Genomic DNA, 27256 nt, shown 5'->3' with positions numbered 1-27256 from the left:
TCATTAACATTTTTTTTCTGTATGTAAAAAATAGATACATGAAACACCGAAGGTTTTGTTTAAAAAAATTAAATCATTCGTCTAATATCTTTTCCTGGACATATAATTTTACAAGCCAGAATTAAAATTTGTTTATGAACATTCCTTTGACCTATTGATCTCCTCTACACACTGATGTTTACATGGCAAAGACTCGACTTCCTGACGCTGCAGAGCCCTTGAGCACACCAAAGCCAACAAGACTCCAGTGCACAATTAAAACTCAGTCAGGGCACACTGCTTCATTACATACAAAGGCTAATGTTTTTGTAAAATAACTAAGTCGCTATGAGCTGTTTCTTCAGTATATACTTGTGTCATATCTTTTATTCCAGAAAACATGAATTGTCACAAATTAGTTATTTGGGTTTTGATGCAGGAAGAATGCAAAGATTTTACTAATGAACAGTCTTTTAATTGACAACTAAAAAAAGTAATTTTTTTTTTAATTAACTGCTCTAATTAACAAGGAAACCATCCTCCCCCTGAATTAGTTTATCTAATTTTCATCTTTATTCAAAGCAAAATGACAATGATTAATTGAAAATTTAATAAGCAGTAATTATTAACTTGGCAAACCCAGTACCAATTAACACTCTATTAAAACTAATTATGACATGTTTCATTCAAGTGTTTGCACTTAATTGTTTCATCCACTTAAAAACCACCTTAATTAAATGTTCTGTTTAATTAAAAACATAGATTTCTAATAAAAAAATTTACTGTAGATTAAAATTTAAGTATTACAATTGTGTTAAGGGTTTGAGTTCGGAGGCTCCTTCAAATGTATTTGTGTGTATGCACACATAGACCTAACTCTTCCATACAGATACTAAGTCAGAAACTGTCGAGTTTTGATGTCCCATAGCTCTGCATTTGTTATTTTAAGCCACTACATGAAGTTTCCATTTTCAATTATTAAGCCAAGTACAATTGCAATTGATACATTTTTAAGCCATGTACTGACTAAAATTGAATTAATTAAAATGAAAGAAGAGTTGTATTATTTGTTGTGTGTGCTCCATGTGTGTGTGTCTGTGAGAGATGTTTCAGCTGAAGTTTTTGGGTGTGGGGAGGGGGGAATTAAGAGATAAAACTTATGCCTTTATTTTTATGAGGCTGAAAATATGCCCTTATATTACCCTACCATAAATGTTGTTTAGGGGAAAGCCTCAGGAGAGGAAAAATCATACCCTTCAACCATACAGCCAAGGCTTAATTTACTTTGAATATTCAAGGTGAATTAAAATTCTATCTAAGTGGCAATACAGGACAATAATTTTTGCTTACGATCAAAGCTGCAGCTAGACTAATTGTATATGCAAATCAGGCAATTTATATTTAAATTATGCATTCCTATTCTAGTCCCACAGGCACACACAGATCAGCAAAGGGAATTGGTAGGACATTTGCAAGGTGCTTGAATATTTATTACCAACTGCAAACATTCACTGATCGTGAGAAAAGAAATATACACAGGCAAACATACAGATGCAATTTTATTACCATTTTTATAAAAATGAGGCAACTTAAATACAGACGTTTTGCATCTATGAACTGCAGTTATTAACAAAGTAGATTTCTTCGCGAAAATCTGTATTCTTGCTGATATTTACTATGGAATAGAAATTATCTTTGTATGGTATGATGCACTTTCATTACATCATATAAGCTCAATCTTATGCTGAAATGTTTGCAGTGGTTAGAAATGACAGTTTCATCTATTATTTTAATTTGGAAGCAGAGTACCCCAACATTTTACAGAGACTTCTAATTTTATAGCTTTTAATCCTAAATAATCTACCTCTTTTCAATCCAAATATAAAAATTGAACCTTATATTCTAACTTCTATGTCATGTTTTTTTGCAAAGCTTCTGAGTGTGTGAAGGTGCTACAAGTACATATGAGTCCATGTGTTGAAGGAAAAGGGGTTAGATATTTTAATTGGCATAAACTATGGATTGGACGTTAGTATTTCCATTACCTTTAACAGCAAAATTTGTGTAATGATATACTAAAAATGAAAGCAAAGTTAAACTACAGTGCTTTTTGGTCACATGATTTCAATATTGTGACTCATGACATCCAACTCATGACACCCAATTTATTAAAAATAAAATTTACTATCATTGATTTTGTCCACGTCTCCTTAAAAGATATGTTTCCAGTACCTACAGGTATTTCATAGCCATAGAATACAGGCATTGTAGTTTCAGATAAGAATAAAAACTGTAATATTTGTGGAGGAAAAGTTATGAGTGACAGTGAAGTAGATTTTATTTGCCTTGACAATTTTAAGCTATCAAGCACTACAGAATGCCGCTCCTTTTCCAGAAAACAGATTAGATTAGATTCAAATATCAGAAAACTTGAATCAGTAGGTTTTTAAACTAAATATCTAAGATACATTTATGTGCATCCTCCATTTTCCAATTACTGCTAAGCATTCTTGCTCTAAATTCCCTTGTCTTTTCTTCAGAATTCAGCTGAAATGTTCCTTCACTTCCACAACTCATCATTCACTGCTGTATGTAACCTGACATGATGACGGCAGCTCCTGGGCACCTCCCTCACATCATAGGCACCCTCAGTCCACATCATGAGAAAAGAAAAGGTGATGGACAGGGATGAGGCACTGTTACTGTGACATTTGCATCACCTCCCTCTCAGGCTGACCTATCAAAGAAGGCCACTGGGAGTTGGTGATGTGAGTTATCTCACCTTCACATCACAAAATGTGTAATTTTTTTCTCAGGAGTACCCTGGCGAACATGCAGGAGTTTTACTGTCTTTGCATGAGAAAGTATAGTCATCCCATGCCTTTTTGGTAATTCCAGCACTTCATCTGGACTGCCATGAGCAGTAGATCTTGCTGTGTGACAGGGGATGGCTGGAGGATGGTCTCCCCATTAAACTGAAAGAAGCTAAGACAGCAACTCGTAAAGGGCCTGAGATCACCTCAGTATTTAATTAAGAGGAATAAGTATTTCCACGAAGCAAGTCATCCAACCTCTGATCCGACTGGCCCTCTTTACATGCCTGCCTTGCTCTTGACCACTGAGGACACTGAGAACGTGGCTTGGATTCTTCATCTGCATAACTATTATTCAATGTCATTAATCAGGACACTGATGACTTTCTGTTCCATTGACATATGAAACTGAATTGAGTTCACATGGCTTTAATTTACAAGGTGATGTGTGCTACGTGCTTGCTCCAACAATCACAAAAGCATGTGCTCAACTTGGTATACTTAAAGAATTGCACTGGAGTCTATCAATTTCAAAAAGTTTAAAGTGAATCCCTTTTACACATGATTTGCTGGTTCAGATGACTTTGGGGTTGCTTATTAACTGTTTTTGTGCCAAGTTCTTTCAGTTCAATGGATTCAGCTTCTCAATCAGGCTTTTTACACTTAATTCAGCTGTCTACACATCGGTCTTTATGGCCATTTGAGACACCAAGATATCCACACTGAGCTAGCAGAAATGACTTGTGAGAGATTTGCAGCCTTCTAGGCTGGCAGTTGCAGCCCAGCCAGGAAACTACACAGCATCTCAAATGGCATTAGAGACCTGTTCTTACAGGCACTGAATTGCACTTTTACTGCCTTGAACTGCTTATGAAACTGGGGAGATCTCCAGCTTCAGTGCACTCTCTTGAAAATGAAGGCCAATGATTTATTAAAAGCATTATGTCTTCTGATTTTTTACTACTGTTAGTAACAGATAGGGGTATGCATCCTGTAGCAGGTCAGATTTTTTTCTTCTCCAGTTCACAGACACCCTTAATAAAGGGAATCTGACTGAAAGCCACATCAGCATGAAAACAGAGTCCAGAAAAGGGTAGAAAGAAAAAAAAAATGTTTCAGAATAACTGATGACATAATTGTTCACTACATGACATGTCTCAGTTCCTTTATACTACCATATCTGGATAAACATGATGAGGATGCACATCCAGTTTTATAACTCAGGCCAAAAGCTTCATTTAACTTGTATGCTAGCATATGAAGATTTTTTTTTCTTCTATTGGAGTCAGAAATGGCCTGATATGCCAAATGACATCAAAACCTGGATACTGCAAGAGAAATAAAATTCCTGAAATTCCCATGCATAATGCTTCTCTGTAAGGCTTCCTGGGACTGCACATTTTTTTCTTATTTTTCACTTAGGATGTTAACATAAATATGGCAAAACAAACTCTGAAAAATACTGTGGGCATTGAGTTACAAAGGCTACGTGATTCTTGGACAAAAGAAAAAGTTGTAACAATTTTGTTATTTTTCATAGAAACTACAACAGATCCAAAACTAATAAGTTGCACATTGAAAAATGTTGACTGTAAATGATAAACCCATGCTACACAAACTTCTTGTCTGATACAACATTATGCCATTTGTGTGTTCTGCATCTAGTCTAAAATACACCCAGCAGTTACAGGACACTTGAAAGCATCAAAAGTGCTGCATATTTGCCATTTGATCATTAGTCCTGCTCAGGCAGCTGCAGTACATGGCTGTACTGGTGTTCAGAAGCTCTCTTTGTCAGTGCGTGTATGTGTGTGGGGACACGTGAGAGTAGAAGCTCAACTACCCAGTTCTGGTTCAAGAGCCAACTCCTGACCCCTCTGAAAACAAGGAAGCTCTGATATCGATGGTGAAAGTGCAAAGGTTTGGCTGCAGCACCACAAAAGGATCCTCAGCAAGAAACTCCTGTGCTCAGGCAGAGTTTCAAACTGTTGAAGAAAACTCAGCACAACCACAACAACTTCCCATGGTGCTTTTCAACCTTGGAGAAGACATGAATCTCCATGCAACCACTAGGACCAGTTGAGACACAACCTTCTTTGCTTATTTGAACACTTACCAGGTTTATGAACCCAGACTTCACTTGGGGCTGATGATCACAAAGTCTTTTTGAAATTAATAATGGCTACACTGCATATCTAAAGGTTTTTTCCTTAACAGGTATACTTATTTTTTTTTCCCTGTTTTGGGAATTCTTACCTTAGCTAGGTAAGAACATTGAAGATTAAAAAAAAAAAAAACCCCACAAAAGCATTTTTTTAAATTGCTAACAGATTGAAACCTTAGCATATCAAGTTTCAGCCTGGAACCATTATAACCCTTGAAAATAGGGGTCTGTAATGGAAGCACTGATAGCCCCTTAACTATAGCAGCAAATGCTTCCATTATAAAGATTATTTCATGTTCTGATCAGTTCCAGTTTAAGATTATTAAATACAATTTCTTCTTGTTACTAGTAAACCCTTTCTTTTTTTTTTTTTTTTATTCCTCACATCAGTGCGTTAACAACTGCACACAGCTGCCAGAATACTAAGCTCATGTTTTTAAACAGTTCTTACCAGCTTTCTTCCAGATCTCCTCTGGCACGTATCCAGACGCAGGCCTGTGAAGGAATTCCCGATGCGATTCTGCAGGAGGAGGGGGGGGAAGGGGGCGGGGGGCAGAGGGAAAAAGAAAGAGCATGGTAAGCAACGCTTGGATGTCGAACAGGGCTCAGAGAAATACCTTTTCCCTTTACTTATTGCTCAGGCAAAAATCACATGAAGTTTTTCTTTACATGAAATAAGAAGGGCACTGTGGCAGACACTCACTCAGGAATTTCAGATAGACTGGATTGACATTTAGGGCTCGGATGTCTCATCTTAAGCCAAGCTGAGACTCGTTCGCTTTATTTTTATTTTAGTGTTTCAAGTCAACTCTATATGACAGTTTCCATGCTTTTAAAGCTGGCTTTGTGAGACTGACTGAGGGAGTGACATGCTTCATCCTTTGTAATTATGTTTATGAAAGGAAAGAAGAAAGAGGGCAGCAGCCCGCATTTGGCACTTCTGGTCTGTCTGGCTACTGACGAGCAGAGATAAAAGCCGAGATGTCAATCCAGTGATCAAATAAACCATCCACAGAAAAAGAAAGGGGTGTTTCTATATGTTCAGAGATACGCTTTCCTATATCTGAGCCCGTGTTGGTAACTGTAGCCGCGCAAGTTTGGAAAACAGAACCTTTAACTTTAGGTTAAGCGCCTACATACACACACCCAGCAACCTCACGGGAGCTGGAGCTCATAACTCACCCATATATTTCAATCACATTTTGACAGCTCTTGCCCCCTCCTCTCCTTTTTTTCCAAGGGTTTAACCTCTGGGCATGAGCCTAAGAACTCTGAAATCAGCAAGATCCCGTCCACGCCGACTTCAAAGCCACAAGATCAGACAAAGCAGGAAAAAAACTCACTTTGGCCTGAAATTCAGCATACAGATTCTCAGCAGATGAAAAGCTGCTCTTTTCAAATACAAATATAATTTAAAACCTGATCAACTGCATTTCAAAGTAACATAGGAGAACTGTTTTTAAAAATACAGATAGATTCACTGCTGTGATTACTACTGCCTGTGTGATAGAACTCAATTGTCAAAATATCTTAATTACATTAGAAAGGTTTTGCATCTTTTTTAGAGATTTTGCTAGAAATCAAACATCCTCTTTGATGTCTGATTTTGAATCAGAATAAAAGTATTTAAATCATTATTTTAATTTTTATTAATTATATTCATTTTTGTATATTAAATTTATTATTAGATAACTTGGTGGAAAAGTAGCCTTTTTGATGGTAAAGGCTGAATCATTCGATTTTGCAGTGTTTTTTATACCACTATGGACATGAGTTCAGTACTGTTTATATAGAGTATGATACAGAAACTTTAAAAAAAAATTAAAAGAGGAGGCTTAATATGGCATCTGGCTAACAAAGGGGAAATGACAGGGGCAGTTTCAGCTGCGCAGGCAGCAGGGAATCCCAACCCCTGCCCGCTGCTCCACAGACACAATTTCTAGCACATGAATCTGCAGACACCGACTGGGCAGATTGAATCTTCCCATCTGACAGGCAGCTGAGCGGATTTCCCCAGCTCTTCTGTTTATCACTAAAAATGGATTTTTATAGGCAGAATTTCACACCTCTCAAGCATAAAATGGTGGGTGTGTATATAAAGTTGTGTGCAAAAACAGCTAACTATTTACATTGGTTTAACTGACCTGATAGAGGGCTTCAGCCCTGATACTGAAAATGTGAAAATTCTCAGTATCAGTTGGTTCATATGATTCTGGAGACTACAAATATTATTATGTACACTTCTCCCATCCTTTGGAGGTTTTAGGACCTATGTGAACAGTTCCAGTTCAACCAGGGACAGAGGAGGCAACAGAAAATTCTGCTTGAAAGCTCAGAAAAACTAAAGGCGAAAAATAAAAGCATTCTTATTTGCTTTTCCTGCAATAACTGCAAGACACAACCAGACTCCAAATGTGGCAAAGCAAGGGTTTTGTTGCATTCATGTCTTGTATTTTGGGTTTAATTTCTTTTCTGCAATTTAAAGTACTCTCCATTGTAAGGGAATCATAGCCCTGATTTAAGCCCTCTACCATGGTACTCAGTATTAAAAATAAAGAGATGTGGATCTGATTTTTTGGTACACATGACTTTCCAAAAATGGAATTCAATGACATAAATGACCAGATTGCCAGCTAATTGTTAAAATTTCCAAAACATAAACATCAATCAAGCTCTTATTCCAACCACAAATTATTTACATGAGGAATAAGATCCTCTGCAAGAAGAATTAAATCAAGAGCTTGTGAGAGACTTTCCCATAGTTTGGACTGGCACACAAAAAAAGACAAGAAGCACTTACAAAGATAATAAAAAACATATTTTCCAAACAAGAAAAATATTATTAACATGGCTATTGTTTAGTCAGTGGTGATGAGTCCATGAAAACAATCTTATTCTGGGGGCTAAACTACAGGACATGACCAGAAGATATGTTTTACATTATTATTTTTAAGCTAAGGTGTGCTTCATATTAAGAATCACAGAACTTGATCAGTAAAAATATAACGCAAAAAATCTCAACAGGTTTGGAAGTCTAGCAAATTCTAAACAAAATTAACACAATTGAGCAAAGTCCCTAATACAGTGAACAAAAAAGCCAGCTGAAAAAAGCCACAATGAGGATGAATACATTGTGTTAACTGACTGAGTGCAGTACCGAGAAGTCAAAGAAAATCCTGCCTAGAAGGAAACAGAATTTTATCAAACAAAATTAGGAATAACCTGGAGCAACAAGACAGCTCATACAGAAAATATTTTATGTGTCAGACAGAACTTAAAAAATTGTTAATGGTTAAAATGTGGTAAAGTTACTACACAGAATAAACTAAACACAATAGATAACAGTGAATTTATTTGAAATTTATAGCAAGGCATGGTTTGAGAGCACTTGTAGATTATCAGTCTGGCTCCTACTTGACCACGTGAAAAAGCCCAAAAAAGGAACATAAAAAGCACATATACATGAGGATAACCAGTACTTACTTACAAAGATCTTAAATGAAGTAAAAATAAAAGAGACTTTTAAATCTAAAATGTTTTTGGCATTTTTTATTTTAATATAAAATATACCTCTCAGGAAGAAAGCTGCTGAACTGGCATATAAGTATGAAAAAAATATAAAAAATTGGTCTCTGTTTAATCCCTCATATTCTATTGAATACTAGACAATGACATTGTATTATTTTGTAAAATATATAGAAGAATAATAGTATTTTAAGTATATTCTGGATTTATTTATTTATTTTTTTAAATAAGGAAGAAAACATTTACTCCCAAAAAATCCTAAAGTCACAGTATGGTGCCAGGTTTCATAAAGGCCCTGGCGTATTCATTCCAAGAATGCATTTGAGGATATGAATCATCAACAGTCAATTGATTGACCATGCTTCTGAAGTTCAGAAAGTAGAAACCTTGTACATTACCTATTTTTGGTGGTTTTAAGATAAAAAGAATAGGTACTACAAGTAGTGAAAGAGGGAAATGTGGAGTTTTAAGAGCAGAAATAAACATGAATCTGGGAAGTGAAACTGAGATGAAAAGCTATATCCAAATAAAGGAGATGAACTCTCACATGGTAAGAACCAAACATAAGGAAACAGAATAGAAAGACTTAAAAGGAAAAGATTTGTTCAAAGACCCCAATCCATATTTGGAAAGAAGGAACAGAAGATGGATTGAAAATATAAAATAATAGAAGTTTTCATCACTGGATAATGACATCAAAGCTTATAATTACAAAATCGTAAGACATGGGGATAAACAGCTGATCATTTGAGGACCTTTTAGAATTTATCGTCTTTATGAAAAAAACTGGTAGAAACAACATTACCCTACATGCCATTGTGAACACTAGGGCTCAAGCATACTTAAAGCTGCATGTAGCCAGGCCAAAGCCCATAGATTATTTCATATATGATAAATGTATGCTTTTATACAAATATATATGCTTTACACACGCAAGTTTTACATCATTCTACCCTATAATAAATATAACACTATTGGTAGTACACACGCAACAAAGAAAAAACTCCTCGGAACAATTGATAAATATTCACTGCCTTGCTTATAAGAGTCACACTCAGAAGTGTACTACTCCAGCTACTGGATGATAGGGATACAAATCTGAGGAGGTATAATACTGAATGAGACTACTTTGCTGACTTCATTGGGCAACATAAGTTTCAAGTATTTCTTTGTATATTGTTCCTTCTTTGCCCCCTAATACATTTTTGTGGCTACTATATATAACACCCCTTGAACATACATGAAATTCTGTTAAAAATTTAGTTGTGGCCTCATTTAAAAAGAATAAGAAAAGGAAAACCACACCAGTACTGCGTTACTGGACTACCTTGTCCTTCATCTTCACTCAAGATCCAATTTCCACTAACTAGCAGCAATAGAATTTTTCCTTTTCTGTGCCACCTGCGAGTTCTTTTGCAGACCACAACAGTGACAAGAGGGGTATAAAGAATGGATAAAATTTACCATAGTCCCAAGGAAGTCAGAACTGAATACTAAGAATACAAATGCATGCTGTTTCTGCAGGTGTAGCCCTACCCAACAGCATCCAATTCACTCTGCAACAATCTAGCCCAAACCTCCCATGCAGCTAATGGATTAAGAGCAATATTTAATATCATCAGTGACTAGTATTACAGAAGCTTTACATTCTAGAATTACAAGTTATAAATGTTACTGTGGTATTCACAGCATTCCTGTTAGCTCATGTTGAGAATATCATGCGTATCACAGCAATGTTGATTATCCGCAAATGGCAAAGGAAAGATTTTATAATCGCAGCACGAACAGAAAAATATCAGCAGGAGTGCCCTGGCTAATGCCAAAAGTACTTGGGTAAACAACCTTTGAAAAAATATAAACAAACTCTGAAAGGGTTAACATTTAAAAATGTATTAAGAACTATCTAACCTATGTGTTTTTAACAAATTCATATACTTCTGAGAGTTCATATACTTCCTGGGGCAAATCCTGTAGGCATTGGCACTCTCGAGTTGGAGATTTCAAACTCTATTTTGTAAGATTTCCATTCTGATAAATTCAACAGATAGAAAATATCAGTACTGCTGCAAACCTTCTGATGTGTGCCTACACCACTTATCTAGAGCCACAGCTGCACTCAGTAAGGTTATAGATCTTGTTTATAACCCATGATGTTGAAGAACCCTCATCTTTAATTTATCCTACTGTGTGTATTTCAGTATACATTGTCTGATATGTGTAATTATTCACTATTAGGATGAAAGTGTTTCAGTCCTGTTGCAATATGTAGTACTGAAATTCTTCAGCAGAAATGGAGGAGTCAGGTGATGTATTATTTACTTCATAGACCATCACAGTTCATCAAGTGAATATATATAAAGTCTGAGTCATTTTTAGATTTTAATAAACATGTATTATTCAGACTAAAATGAATGGGCCTATCTTACCTTCAATGCACTCTCAGAAAATAATGGGATCGTGTAACCTGTTGTAGCTGGCTAATGCGTGTATTGGATTACATTGCATTAAAACCGATTATCAAATATTTCATTTAATTTCTTAATTAAAAATATCAACAGGAAAGTACTCATCAGATACTGGCAACTGTCAAGCTCAGAATGATTTACAGGGATGTCAAATTGAAAGCAGCACAAAAACTTCTTGCTGAAAAAAAAAAAAAAAAAAGGCCAGTGATTCAAAATGGCCACAATTTTCTTCAGTTTCCTTTGGATCCAACTTACCTATGCTAAATTTCAGCTTAGAAAGTATGTGCTTCAGCAACAGCTATTGATGAAGACCATGACATACTGTTTATAGTGAGAACTTATCACTTCATTGATGCTATTTTAATCGTAAAGAAAAAGAAAAAAAGGCATGGATATGGTAGCCATATGGCCCCCTTTTTTTCTCGTCTTACTAGTGGAGATGACAAGATTGATTTAAAGGGTGGATTACTTCATTTAAAAAAAAATACAAGGGGGAATCACTGACATTTAGAATCCATGCAGCAAAAAGCAATATTTACATGTTGTGGCACTGTAATTAAAACATTGGAGAAATTTTTCGATCCCTTCTTTTTCACTTCAAAACTAAAACATAAGTCCCTAAAGAGAAGTGTCTCAAATCCCACAGACACTGTTTCAATTTTATTATACTTCTGAAAGTTTGGAGTTTTCATTTAGTTAACTAGATTGCTACCAGATTTGAAGAAAGATAATGATTAAATTTCCATAGACTCTGAGCTAAGTATCTGACATGTCGGGTAAGTGCCCGACATGTCAGGCATAAAAGCACTTCTTATCAATATTTACGATTGATATGAATACTACATCACTGAAGCGATCCAAGTTACATGTCCACAAGTCTGAGGGAGTACTTTTTAAAGCCAAATAACTGAAATGTGGCGTGTTAAAATTGAAATGGACTGACTCCAACCAGTTAAATTCTATCCATAGCACTACAGAGATGAGTGGTATGTCAGACTACAAAGGCTGTGCATTATAACTTATTAAACAAACAGACTTTGTTGTTTCCAACCAAGCAAAATGATAAGATAGGGAACTGATTTCATCTTATCTTCATTTTATCTTTTCCTGGTTTTGTTATGGCTATCTTTCTTGGATTGTAAATCTATAAAGTTTTGGTGAACGTCTTGAGTTCCAGTTTGTTGGGGGAAATTACAAAAACTCATTTTCCTTTCTTTTTTAACTTTTTTACCTATGAACCATTTTTACAAGCATCATGGCCTGGATCTTTTTGCATCATAGCTTTAGTAGAGATGGCTGCCACTGCTTTTGATCTAGGGGTTTCCTCACAAGTGTTTTTCCCGAAGCTGCAGATGTGATCGACTTTTCAAATGTCATATTTATGAGCCTTTCTTTACATTACATTTAACACTATTCATATAAGCCATTACCTGAATGCTTCTTTCTGAGAAGGACTTCTCTAGGGACTAGGCTTATTAGTGAAGTTGGGAACAGCATTTCCATAACCCCTCCTTTCACTGACTGAAGCTAATTTATAGAGCTATTGGCTATCACTTGACACACACACAAAAGAAAGTTCATTTGTTTTCAAGGGACACTAAATATCAGATTTACCAAAAAGAAGATGGAGAAGGCATTGGATTTGTTCTTCTCTTTCTATATTTGCAATTAAGTAAATTACAGATTTAATAAGTTATTTTAAGGACAAAAACAAAACAGATTTAAATGAAATACAGTTGTGAAATAATATACACATCCAATGGCATATGATGATTTTAAGTAGATAGTGTTTGATGTGGACAATTATTTTTTTGAAAGATGGGTCTTAGACAAGCAATCATAGTTTGTTGTTCTCTTCAAAATTACAGAGAACAATTAAAAGGCATCATCACCAAGACATGTTTCTTTATTTCACCTGCCATAAAAGTGAGGGGATGAGGCAGAAGCAGGCCAACATATTAATAAATTACATATTTATTATTTTCACACAATAAAATCTTGTGTTTATACAGCAGAGCCATCCTAGAGAAGTTTTTGGAGATACTTTGCAAGTGTGACTGTTAAGGTCTGCACGGGATGAACATCCAACTGCTTAGCCTACTTCTTGTAGGTGGGCTTTGCACTTGAGCTGAGCTCTGCATTGCTCTGTGTAACTGGAAAGCAAGCAGTACCCAAGCAATAATGAACGTCACTGCATGAGCTGCAGCAGTAGACACAGAGAATTACGTGTGCTCGGTTGCAGGCATTGCAGATGTTGCTATTTCTTTCTTATATGGAAACCAAGTACAGCCAGGAAATGCCCTTATCTTTACATCTCCCCCCCTTCATTTCCTTATAAAAGACAACTTCCAATTTAAATCATTTGATCTCACAAGATTAAAGCCCTTGTTTTCACAATGCTAGCCATCAAGAAGTACCTACAGATTTCCTTAATCAAGTAGGCAAGGGAGGGAGGTTGGATGGAGGCTTAGTGCACTTCTTACTGCCCTGTCACCCCTACATGACAGGCTGTCCTCCTGCCCAAGCACCCTCAGACATTTCTGAATGGAAAGCAAATTATCAAATCTTACCACCAAACCCTAGCCATTTCACATGTAAATAAGACTATTAGGACGTGTTATATTTAATTCAGATATGGTTATATTAGAGCATAACAGTATATATTAATATAACATATAGTAATAATTCAGTAGGTAGCAGAGAGGAATATTTCATCAGTACTAGAGAAGAGTCAGAAGAACAAATACAAACTTTGTCTAACACTTCGCTGAGCTGAAACAAGACCAGTGAACAATTTTAACGAGCGTACTGTACCTAGTGTGACTGGATCTGGATTCACTGGACTCTGCTGTCTGGAATGACTACTGCTGCTGTTACCGCCTTTTTTTAAATCTTCTGCATCACTGTACCGTCGTATCCAGTAATTAAGCTCCTCACGGTCTGCTTCTTGACATCGCCGTAGTACAGTGAGAGATCGCCTAGTTTTTTCCACCATGTCCATTATACAATTTAACAGCTAGTCACAGCAGTGGATGGAGCAGAGAAATGAAAAAGAACATTTTATTCATAAACTGACATTAAAATAAAGAAAACATTCATGTCCTGAGTACATGGATTTTAAGAATGAAGGTGTCTCTCCCTGTTCTTTCAAATACAGCTGAAAAATTCTAGTCTTGAGTTAAGAATAATGATCCCTTCCTGTTTAACTGGTATTCTTAAAGATGTAGGTTTCCATATCTACACAGATATACATTTCTGGAAAAACGGGAGAAGGAGTGGAGGAGAAGACTGAAAGGACTGTATCCTACCACCAGTATCGCATGGCACTAAAAAGGCCAGGAGATCTGGTCCAGAACTGATGTCTAGAAATGTTGTAGGAGCTAATAAAATCCAATTAACTAGTTCTAAGGCCAAGCAGTCATATATCCCAGATCCAGTGTTTATACAGCGGAGTCCATTCCCCATTTGGCATTCTGTAATAATTAGGACACTGCAACATATGTTTGAACAGCAAGGCCTAATAATATGAGCTACCTAACAAGGAATATCAAGACCCCAGGTTTAATCAACAGTGTTTTCAAAACTTGTACTGGGATTCAGATTTTTTTTTTAAACAAAAAGTTTAAATCCCTATCTTATAGGACTCCTTTTAGACAATTATACATGAGTGCATTTAGCCCTTACATGGTCAAGGTGTTTCCACTCTTCTGCCCATTCTCTGTCTGTTAGCCTGTGATCAATCATTTCTTCTTGACGTGTGCCATGTAACCCTGCCAAAAAGGAGAAAATCATGTTTACAGTGTTGGGTGTCCTCTAGGGGAAAAAAAAAAAAAAAAAAAAAGAAAGAAGAGCCCATTGGACATGTGACTACATACATACCATACATTACCTGGTCTAGTATAAGAATGCCACCATAAAAATAAATGGTTACTTAAAAACTATGCTCTAAGTTCTCTTTAGCACTTTTCCCCACACTAGATGCTACTGTTTTGCTCAATGTACTGTCTTCAGTTCTGCAAGTTCTGTAGGTTGCAAGATGACCTCTCAAATATGAACATAACCCTTTTTTACATATACAATAATGTATAATTTTTAATTTGTGCTACCTGAAGTCAGCAAGACAATTATTTGGTAACTCTCTCAAATACTAACTGTACTTCAGAAAGTTGAAAAAATATTAGTATAAACTTAATGTTATTTCACTAAATGCAGTAATTACTACCATGTCAACAGAACATCATTAAGGGTTCATCCCTTCACAGATGTTTTAAACAACATGTGGTTAAAATGCAGCACATACATCACAGCAGCTGACAACATGATAGAACCAAGTCAGTATTTATTATCAACACTCAGAGGAACTGACACTTGCTTCTTGTTTAGCTTCCTCTATACAGATGCTGAGTATTTATAAATGTTCTTCTTTTATTGAAGAATTGTTTAAAAGAAGCAAGAATAGTATGTGCAGATGTGAAGCAAGCCAGACAAATCCAAGAGCATCAGACATCCCCATAAAGCAACGTGTGCTGCCAGCACGGTCCTGCACAGGGTGTGGTGCTTCTGCTGTACGCATGCTCTGCAGACATCCCCACGACACAGTGCACACTTCAGGTGTCACATAGGAAACATTTCTCCAAAGGCTAATAACTTCCCTCTACTCTACAATGAAAGCAAGCTATACAAATTTTTTTACTGCCACAAATGTGGCATTAGAAGAAAAATAAGATGCTCTACCTATCCTTGCCTGCCAGACACCTGCATGTCCATGTCATCTATGAAGCAGGGGTTCCTTCTCCTTCTGACTCTTGCTTTAGAGTGTAGTAAAGGCACAGTTCAGTCCACTTTAACAAATATAAATCTGCAATAAGATCATCAGGAGCAGCTGGACTGACAGCTATAAATGTTACATCTGAAGGGCCGGTATATTTTACCAGAAAACAGACAAACAAATAAACAAATAAAAACTGTACAAAACACATAATTATTAAAAGAGAAAAAGAAACCTCAAAAAACAATGCAGAAAATCAACATGCCTTACCCATAGGTCTGTTTCTGTCCCTGAGGTCCCTGTGGTTGGGGTGTCTGTATGAGTCCCTGTAGTGGTGGGCAATGGCCATATCATCCAAACGATAATGTTGAGGTGGAGGTGGGGTGGGATGAGGCAGACCATTGGGCTGATAAGATAAGCCATTATTTGGACTGTACCGCTGGCCTGGGCTAATAGTGCAGGGCCGCTTGCTTGGATGCTCTGAGTGCAAAGGCTCTCTGTCAAAGCCATTTTCTTTGGTTCTGAAAAATAAAGCAAAGGAACTTTAATACACTTTGTGAGCAGAGCTGCTCAGGAACATGCATGCCCACCTACATGGGAAACTTTAGGATCTACAGCTTGTTCTTTAGCTCTCCAAATGAGTGGTGCAGAACATGTTGTAACACTGCTTACTCCAAATACGCAATGGACATACACCTTGCCTAACTGTTCCTGTAACTTGAGAATAACTAGCAAAGTCACCCTGCAGATGGAACAGCTTGAAGAGTTGGGCTGTTGAGAGAGAAGCATTCACTGAAATCACCTGGTGGTCAGGTGGGTATACACATAATCACAGAGCTGCAGCAATCCACCAATACATAATGCTAGAGGCCAAGCAATTCCCACTTTCGATAGTGCTATAGGATATGGTGCTCAGGGGAATTTTTCAGTTAAATAAATGTGTATTTTATTTTTTTTTAAGAGGACAGCATCCAGTTTAAGGTAACATTTTCAGTGTGCTGAACTTCAGCTATTCTCAATGCCAGGATGAGTTTCCATCGAGAAGTGGAATACCATGTTAACAGCAGCTTCCTAGATCAGTGTTGCACAGAGACTTCGGGCAAGAATAACTTCAGATAACGCATAATTCTTTAGAGATTTTTTGCACCAACTTGGTTATTTCAGTCAGAGGTGCTGTGCCTGTCATTAATTTTGCAGGAAGATACGGTTAGACTCAAGTCCACAATAACATTCAAGATTTCCCCACTCCATTACTCTCAGACAAGGTTTATATGCTCGGGCAACTCTAGAGAGCTACCAGGGAGAATGGCAGTTTTTTGCTTTAGAGATTTGTGTTAATTCTAATCACAATCTACTATTTCCAACATCTCTATCTCGCACCTCTGCCTATGAAAGTGACAACCTGGAACCTACACTGAAACAATTTTCTATTAAAAGTATAAAAAAAGACTAGAGTTCGTTCAATGGGTTCACACCTCCCTTTAGAAAAGCTCATTTCACCAAAGTGTAGTTGTTTTTTATCACTGCAATAAACAAAACTTACAAAATTAGCTTTGAACTGAAAAACTATGTCAAACTGTTGAGATCAAGTCCCTCCCTCCAAAAACCTTTATTAAATATCTGACATATTCTAGCCTTTCTTAAAGAGAACTTTCTGCTCCATTATTTATGGATGGCATAATATATCTTCCAAGTAATAAAAAGCCTAACTCAATTTTTTGTCATTTTGACAGGAATGTCAATTTGATCTAATTTTCTTGTTTGCCTGGTGTTAAGCAGGAAAAGAAACCCAAATGCCCTTCAGTGAACCCCTCCCCCAAACCAGCCAACCTTGAGGGACTATCTCTGGAGAAACACTCGATGTATTAATTGTTGCCTCTCAGTAAGTTCTCCTTTAATCTCAATGAGAGGAAGGGAGAAACCAAATCTTTGCCAATATCCACTGGGAGAGAGGATCAAAGTAAGATCTAGCAATTACCAGCAGGAAATGAAAAGATGGGTTGCACTGTTTTCAGAAGGAGTAAGGAGATTTTCCAGAGCCCTCACCACAATCACTAATGCCAGAGAAGCTGCAGGTATACATATTATATTATACCTGAACTTGGCAAAGAGGGAAGAAGCTTTCACCAATACAGCAAGACAGCTGTTCTAATTTTGGGCAGAGATATAAAAGATATACTTTGTTAAAGCACAGTATATACCTTGTTCCAAAACAAATGCAGGATGGCTGTGAAAATTCCTAATCAGGAAAAGCTGAGGACCATGATATATTTTTAATGACTCTTGGCATGATGGAACTGCTTGCAATAACTCTCAATAGGTAGTGATATTTTTGACATCCCTCCAAGACAATTTTTCTATTTAGTTGCTGGTGTGTGTTTTCTTTGCAGAAACTCAAGCTCAATATCCAGGTCTTTCAATTGTAAAAATACTACGCAAGCAAAATATGGACTTTCCTGTATGCACAAGCCAAGCTATCCATTTGTCACAGTTCTGTTTGCTAGGTTTAGAATGGTCACTAATACAGATTGGGAAAAAAGCAGAAACTGTGAATTATTAATCGGCCTTTTTGGATAGCTCAGTGTAGAAAAAGCAAATTTAAAAGTGTAGCAAGTAGGAAAACAATCAAAGGAAAACTAATTTTTCTTTTCTGCACTATAGTTAGCTAGCAAAACCACATATTTTCATACAAATGTTCATATTTTCACCTTACTGTACAGATACTTCTGTGTGTTTTCTAGGAATGTTCTGTACTTAACTAACTTAAATGAAATGCACAGCATTAGCTTGGACAATATGCCAGCATATTGATAACGTTTTGTTGGGAAAAATACTGTTTTTGTTTATAGTCCTGTGTTACAGAAGAGATAAATATTGTCTTGCTAACCATTCATATTAAGAAAAGTCTTTTAAAACTCCTCAATATGGCACATGGTTTATAAGGAGCATAGCTATAAGTGCTGTGAGTATCCTTCACATTGTTGAGATGTGGAGGAGCTTCTTCAAACAAATTATTTGCTTAACAGAGTTATCTTAGTTGGTCCATGTGCCAGGGTACCTTCTACATGAATTCACTGTCAGGGGTGCCAAGGGTACAGCTACTACAACATCACTTTCTAAAGGAACGAAACAATCATGACCACTTTCATTTTCTTCTCATGCAAAATTAGAGATATTTTTTTAGAGATTTTTTTTTCTTAAAAATATCGTATACCTACTTTATAGGCAGCTGTCATAAATGTAGAACCATTATATGACATGCTCCTGTGCCGTACAATCTTTTCTAGCAACCTCAAAGGATGACTACTCAGCAAAAACTCTTTTGTAGCTAATGTATTTAAAATGTTATTTATAACTAAGCATTCATTCACCAAAATAAAAACTCATATTGGTCCAAGTTCCTTTGCTTTACTAGCATAGAATGTAAACTCCAAAAGTTGTAAACAAAATATAGCGAACACTTTGTTCATGACATGTCATGAACAAATTACTAAAATGTGTTGTCTCCTCAGGTGTCAGTTTTTCTCTCTTGCAGTGACTGATGGTTCCCAGTGTTATTACAGAAACAGATTGATCTTTTTAATGAGCTAGTTTAATAGACTCCAAAATCTCACCGTGGCTGCTCATCCGTGTCAGACCATATGCACCAAGAAAACATTCAGTAAAACACGAAGCTCTGCTGTCAGATTGCTCTATAAAACCCCACATACAGTAGATTTGGATAGGCAGATAAATAACTAGAACTGGAAAATGTGTATGCAAAAAAGGTTCTGAAACCATAAGCAGAAAGAATTACTGCATGTAGATGCATTTCTTATAAGAAAAAAAAATCAAGAGGCACATGTATTTATCTGCAACACACTCACTCCACTTCCTTCACCTAATCCTTTACTATATTTTACCTCTATTCGAGTTGACACTATGTAGTTATCTGTGCTTGAAAGAAAAATGTAAATATGGACGGATGTGTGTGTATATTTCTAAGATACACATGCATATATTTAATATATATACTCACACAAATCTATATATTATATACATATATTAAATACACTTTATATACAGCATATGTACATACACATCCCATTTCCCATGGGAAGTGAAAAAGATACCACAATTTACTTTAGCGAGAAGCACATCTCCAAACAAAATTGTTCCAAATTCATTTAGCTCCCCTGGAAAGAAATTGCCTTTCAGACTTTTTGTTTTCCATATTTTAGCAACAGAGTCGTAGCAACCCCTCCTCTTAAAAGATGCCTAATATCTTCCACTGTATTTTTATTAGTGTATTTGAAATCTACTTAGACATCTAAACAAAAGGTATACATATTTCCAGATGTTTCCTCCTGCTTCTCTGTAAACAATTACAATAATTAATAGCTTAATGAGTATAAAGCCAGACAAGTATTTGGTTTCCATACTCACTCAGTCTAGGCATGTTCTGACTCTGAGGACAGTTTTTCGTGGTTTGTTCACTTACATTACCCAAATTTAAAGGTATGCAAACTCCCATCAAGTAAATTTAAGAATCTTCCCAATAGGATCCTGTTCTTTTCATTAAATATGTAGTACTAATATTCTTGAGTGCACAAAACATCTCCACTGAACTTGATTTATCCAAAAGTACAGCATGATTTTCATATTTGTTTTGTGTAGCTTTAATCATGGACAACAGAGATCCAGGCACAATTAACCATTAATGGGGCTGTTTGATACAGTAAAAAAAAAAAAAAAAAAAAAAAAAAAAAATTAAGCTCAAGGAACCATTCCAATAGATGAATTGGACAGTCCTTCCAGCTCTTTTCAGCTCTTTTAGGATGACAATCAAAGAACGTGAGGGTCAAAAAAAGAAAGGTGTGTCTCTCTGAAATGCCACTTCCTCAGAATTAAGGAGCCTAATTTCAAGTGAGCATCAACAGAAGCTACCAGCTAATGGCTTCAGCAGCTCACACCAAGGAGATGGTGGACATCCAGCAGCACAGCATGCAAGTCCCACCACCCAATGCACTCCCGTCCACGTGCAACTTCCCAAAGCTCACTCTCTGTGTATTTCTCCCACAGAGTGCCCTAAAAGCTGCACTACTACGTGGAGAGGAACTGGCGACTTCCTGAGCTGCAAGGAGTCTGAGAGAGACCTCAGCTGTAAAGGCAAAGGCATGTCCTCAAGAACAGAGTTTCAAAAGCACATTTTTAACATAGAGAACAAAGTCCATAAAACAGACTTAAATACCCCTAGGTCTAGGACTCAGTTGTAATTAAAAGACTTTAAAATTCAATATTCTCCTGATCTGCTGATCACCTTGTGGGCTACTCCTCAAACCCTTTCTGCTCTAAGGCTAATATGGAGCCTTTTCACTGCAAACTTCCCTGACTGGTCTTCACCATCCATCTCTCCCAAACACAACATAGGCGAGATGGCACTTACTACAAAACAACTGAAATTCAGCACTGTTAAACTGGGACTCAAAGGGTGTGAGTATTATTACTGAATGCTAATGAAGAAAAACACAGGAAAGACTTTATTGCTCATTTTCACTTTATGGTCATATGGGAGAAGCAAGCAATGCTGCTGTTAACAGCAAACAAGTAAGCTAAGGCTATCAGGAAGGCACGTCCCTCCTCTCCTCGGTAGTCTCTGCCAAGCCTCATGGGCTTAGGAGATAATTCAACGTGTCTATCTATTTGTAGGCAAAACTCCATGTCTGCTACTGACACTAGACTACATCACGCTGATATTTAAGTTATTCGCAAGATTCACGAGATTTTAAGAGTCCTTTATTCCCTACAGCGCACAGATGTTTGGTACACTACTCTGCAAAGACTGAGGATATGCAGCAGAACTGCCCCAGGGAGCTAAATTTCAGCTTTGGAAATGTTATCTCTTTGCTTGGAGTAAGAGACTACATGGAAAATGTCTGAAAACTAATCCTCTTTTTTAGATTCAGCTAGCAAGCTTGTGTAACACCAATGGCTGCTTCAGTTCAGCTTAGCCGTCAGGAAAAACTGGTGAAAAAATAAAAGGGCTTCTCTGCTGGTATCTTTATATTCTTGCTGGCTCACAGAGATTTCCCTGAAACACCATCTAAAGCATATCAATTTCTAATACTTTGACATTTTCTTTTATTTAATGGCTAAGTTACTTTAAATCTTACTGTTCACGTCTGGCTACGAATTCCTTTAAGTTTTACTACGCAGACATTTTCAAGATCTACCCTTGATAGCATGACTATCTCCATTCATATATGTGCCAATACTTGGCATCAATTTTTTTCTCTATCAGTCTTCTGAGCCTGCAGACTTTGTTTTATCTACATGCTTTGTGTTATGATGGCCTGTCCCCACCCAAAAACTTCACCGATATAAAATTGCAATCCTTCTTGACCTTGCAAACTTTCACCTTACTCATTTAAAGGAAAACTGGGACCTCTGCAATGCCTTGTACATGCAGGTAGTGGTATTTGGCAGAACAGCATTATAAAAGTTTTTCACGCTGTAGAATCTGTGGCAAACAAAACTAAGAGTAAATTCAATATTTGGGCCTCCCAAAGGTAAGATTTATATGCTAAATGACTTTTTAACACTATCACAGGAAGACAGTTGAAAATAAACAACCACAAGATTCATTTTCTTGTAATACTAAACAGAGAACTTCTATTTGAATAAGAAAAAAAAAAAAAAAATTGTTCCATATCCCTGAAGCTACCGTACACACAAGCACTCACTCACTGTTTCTGCACAGACTCTTTCTCAGCTCAACAATACAACAGATTTCAGTGAACATCTCTCCTGTTTGGAACAAATGTTAAACATATCCTTATGCTGCGCATAAAACATGGTATGGCAGAAGGAATCAAATCCCCAACTACACTCTGGAACATGCCTTAGACTTCCTAATATGAGTGCCTAGCCACCCCATATTTACTATTTATCCAACAAAACCTTAAATACAAAGGAATTACGTATGGAATGATTTACTTAATGCTTCACAGATATATTACAAACCCAAATGGTTAGTGTGGCACTGTCTGGTCAATATTATTGCAATGCAAATATGGCGATGTTGTGTTCTCAAGTGATTTTGCTGCATGAGTCAGTGTGTGCATATAAATACATATGTACACCAGTACACGAAGGTAGTTTGGCTGCTGCACAGCTGTCGTGAAGGAAAGACCTGCACTGAGGACACAGGCTCCCAGAGTGGCTGAGGCCGGCAGGGCCCTCTGGAGGCCAAGCGGTGCCACCCGTGCCCAAGCAGGGACACCCAGAGCAGGGTGCCCAGCACCACGTCCAGGCGGCTTCTGAAGGGCTCCAGGGAGGAGACCCCACAGCCCCTGGGCAGCCTGTGCCAGGGCTCCGTCACCCGCACAGCACAGAAGTGCTCCTGGTGCTCAGGGGGAGCCTCCTGGGGGCCAGTTTGTGCCCAGGGCCTCCTGTCCTGGCACTGGGCATGCCAGCCCAACACTCCCCAGGTGCCCACCCCTTGCTGGCAAGGCTCAGCATGCTGGACCCACCAGACGCTTCTACCTGGGGTGCAAAAGGCGCAGCCATTCTCACCTGTCTGGAGTTCGCCTCTTCCCGTTTTCGTTCACATCGAGAAGCAGCTCTGAGGAGTCAACAGGTGAGGTGGTGCTGGCATCCAGAAGCAGCTGTTCGTGCTGGGCGAGGTACTGGGCTGGGTTCTGCTTGGCTAGCCTTGCACAGTGCAGCAGCTCCCGCTGCAACAGGGGCAGATTGGCCTGCAAGAGTGTTGCACACATTACAGGGGCGGCCGGGTGGCTCACATGCAGTTTCAACAAGGACAAAGCAGAAAAATTAGAAATCAGTGGGAAACATGCTGTGGGATGAACCTGTTGCATGAGTCCTGAATGAGGTTTGCTGTGGTTAGCTGCCTGAAAGCAGACAGCCACGCTACAGGGTCAGGTTGTGGCTGTGCCAAGTGTGCATGAAAGAATGGGAGCTTACTTACAAAAATGGAAAACAAAACTGCAAATGCACGAGAAAACCAGGTCTGAATTCCACGTATTTGAAAGAGGAAAAAACACTGCTCTGGCTCATTTCATCTCCTTCCTTACTATCCAAAACCTGAGCTCCTATGGAGCAGCACTTTGTTTTTCCACTAGCAAAACTTCTTCACTATTAGTTCCCATTCAGACTCCAGTTAGTACTTAGAAATCTTTAGAAACCATAGGATCTGTGGCTCTGTAAGCTGTCTCTGTTATCATCCTTCAAGAGCCTAGGGGAGAATAGGATTGCCCTCAGCTTTCCTGTCAGCTCGCAGTCACACGTTCAGATGAAGACTACAATACAATCTCATGTTCCAGAGCTCCTGGTAATCACCTGGAGAGCAACATCTCTCCTCCTTGCCAGACAGCCTGAAGTATTTTTAGCTTTCCTCTCGGAACCCCAATGGGAGCTGGGTCACAGGCTGGAGAGTACCAATACCCAAGGAGTATTGAAAAAGCTTATTGATCCCTGCATGGCAGATTTTTCCATACAGGGGTCACACTTCGCTGTATTTCTCACCAAATTTGGGACTGATGTAGAACTGTACATCCTTCCCCTTGGAGAAGACAGTTACACATCCTGGGAAACTTCCTTCTCTCTTTGCAGCACAAGCATACATTGATACTAAGACAACCCAGTCATTTCTTACCCACTTATGTGTGCCGCAAAGTGATGTGCCCTGACATCCCTTCTTCCTTGCCTAGTGCACAATGACCGCTGCCTAGGGAATTTCAGATATGAGATTACATTTCATGACCTTTAATAACTAGATGTAAGACTACGAACTCTAATGATCCCCTTTGCTTTTAAAGAAACTCCTGCAAGGGAAAAAAAATCTTCTTCCTTTTTTTTTTTTTTTAAACAGAAAAATAGTTCTTAATTAAGTCAAAAAGTTCTGAAACTAACGCACAGGGAATCAAGCATAAAAAGGAGATGTTCTGTAAAGTTTTGAGCAAAGGGGCCTGGGAGATTACTATGCTAGTACTGTAACAAAGGCAAATGCTCCAGGCACCTGTTGCTGTACCATAAGAGAAGATCCCCTGTGCAACAAAAATACCAGAATAGGGTTAGTGTATAGGGTTAGTATGTATAAGGCTTTCAACAGAAAACAAACAAATAAACAAAAAAATCAGTTGTTCATGTTAGGATGGGAAGAAGGACCTCATGGGAACATGAGGTCTTGTCAGACCTCCATAGAACGCAAATATTTTGTAAAATTACCAAAGAAATATCTTCCTACTGTTATTATCATTCACTTGATTTTGTCCAGGGCTGCCACATAATGGGGAAAGATACTGCATGCTTTGGTGAGCATGGCTTTTCACTTATTTTTGTTTGCTTATTTGTTTGTTTTTCCTTAAAAGCTCACAGAGAATCAAAGTCACAACACCTAACTATCTACACTGCCTCATGTGGCAGAAAATGTTTGCACAATTTTACATAGATTTACAAAATAATAATAAATAAAATAAAAATCTGGAGAAAATAATAGGATCAAACCCAGGATTTCCATAGCGGTACATTCTTGGAAAATGAGAACACTTCATCATCACAGGATTTCTGTGAGGTAGAAATGCTTTGAAGTTTCCACTTGAAAGATGAAAAATCAAGGAAAACAACACATTTGCATTCCTTATCCACTACCGCAAACCAAAGAGACATACTTCATGCACGGATACTCCTGGCTTCTGGAGTCAACCAAATTTTGAACTGGCTAGCAAAAACCTTGATCTATGTTAATTCATTTCCTCATCCTAACACAACGTTCATTCTTACTCTTTGACCATAAACATGCAGATTTGTAATTAAACTTATCCTTTATTCTAAGTGCACTGAACATGTTTTATGTGCCCAGAACATATACTTCTGAGAAGTCATTATAAAAAAACTATGAATTATGTGCCTCATAATCTAGAAGAGGACTTCTGGGTTTACAATGGCATCAAGCAGCTTTTGGATGAAGATTTAAACTCAAATTAAACAGAAGAAAAGCAGTATGTGAAAACATTTAGCTCAGCACAAGTATTTTCAGTCTTCTAAAGACATAAATACAAAAACAAGTTTGTCAAGTCATACAGTAAAACTAATTAGTTTATCAGAAAACAAAATACATAAATAATAATTTTAATGTTTATTTTTAAAAAAAAAAAAAAAAGAGTTCTCTAAGGCTAGGTAAAGTGTATGGACTGCTTCTGGTCACCACGGCCCAGATACACAAGAACTAGTTTTTAGGCGGCTGGAAGCACTAACATTGTCCATACTGTGACCAAGAAGAGATCAAGCTCCAAAGGAAACTCAAGCATACTTATATACAGACTCTTAAACCCAAATGGCCTTGGACATAAAGGTTTATGCAGGGGTTCAGGCTGACAGCAGAGGCAGTTCTGTCAATGTGCAGTAGCACATTTTTTCAAACATCGCTGCTGGTACCTGCAGATTAGGACACCTTTACATGTCAGAGATACAAACCAATTCTGCACCAGAAGCCAGATAAGTATGTTAGAATAACACTGACTGCAAAGAAAATATAACGTTACTGGTTTGCTGTCCCCCACAGTTTTGCACTTCAGTGTCTGGAATACGCTCCTACTCTGTTTTGGATCAGACCTTCTAGCCTTCAAGATTTAGGTAGTGTCTTAGCATCCTACATCAGTTTTATAATTAGAGATTAGAAGAGGTAAACTTTTTTTTTTTTTTTTACCCAGCTGTCAGATCAGCTTTCCACTTTGAAATGAACTGTTCTAACCTGCAAACAAAACATTATCTGTGCACCTGCAAAAGAAGCTACAGCTCCAAAAGGCTGTTTTATCATTTCAGTACTCATTCCAGGTAATTAGCTAATAATCTTCCATTGTTGGGTGTTCCTACTTTCTTCAGAACTTTAGCAACAGAAATATCTCAGCATTATAATTTAAATTAAAATGGATTCACTAGAATACAGTACACTGACACTTTGATGCAAGTTGTTATAATTGCAAGTTTAAATAAATGATTTACAGATATAGTTTAAAAAGAAAAGATATAAATTGGTAAGAATTTTTGTTCAAAGAGTGCAGAGTAACTCAAAATCATCAAATCACACATTGATACTGATGTTTTAAATAAATATGCACAGCACTTCTATTGAAAAACCATGTTGGCAGTACTGAAAATGTACACAATGTACCACTTAAATTTAACAGACTAAATCCTGCCTGATATAAATACAGAAAATAAGCCCCAAAAGGCTTGCAGCCAATGAAGGTTCCTGCAGGTAGATGATCTTATCTTCCCCTGAACCAGAAATGGTGGATAGATAAGCAATTCAATGACTATTTATTATCTGTAATAGATCAGCACTCCTGTGTGCAAGGCACAGTAAAAACACGTGGTGAAGGGTAGCTCCTTTCGTAGAATTTTTATGACAGGAATATAGGCTTCTTTGCAATGTAATGTTTGGTAGACCTACCCATCTGTAGTGAATCTGCACCAGACAAGATACACAGTGACTGTGTGAAAGGTTTCAGGGAGGTCTGAGTGACTTGCTTAGGGCCAGGGA

At 37.5% G+C, this 27256-nt stretch overlaps 1 protein-coding gene across 3 annotated transcripts in view; it reads right to left on the bottom strand.

Annotated features, from left to right (window-relative positions):
* Positions 1-27256, bottom strand: part of RUNX1T1 (RUNX1 partner transcriptional co-repressor 1) — a 114171-nt gene that overhangs the window by 13481 nt on the left and 73434 nt on the right. For all 3 annotated transcript variants that reach the window (XM_083822983.1, XM_083822984.1, XM_083822985.1), the window contains 5 exons: positions 23269-23450; positions 15985-16235; positions 14631-14716; positions 13761-13962; positions 5408-5476 (listed from right to left, as the gene is read on the bottom strand). In XM_083822983.1, the coding sequence (XP_083679109.1) occupies positions 5408-5476; positions 13761-13962; positions 14631-14716; positions 15985-16235; positions 23269-23450 (790 nt within the window). The remainder of the gene's footprint in view (positions 1-5407; positions 5477-13760; positions 13963-14630; positions 14717-15984; positions 16236-23268; positions 23451-27256) is intronic.

The sequence above is a fragment of the Anser anser genome (assembly GCF_964211835.1).
Source record: "Anser anser genome assembly, chromosome: 2".
NCBI lineage: Eukaryota > Metazoa > Chordata > Aves > Anseriformes > Anatidae > Anser > Anser anser.
This window is presented reverse-complemented; position numbering and strand designations above follow the sequence as displayed.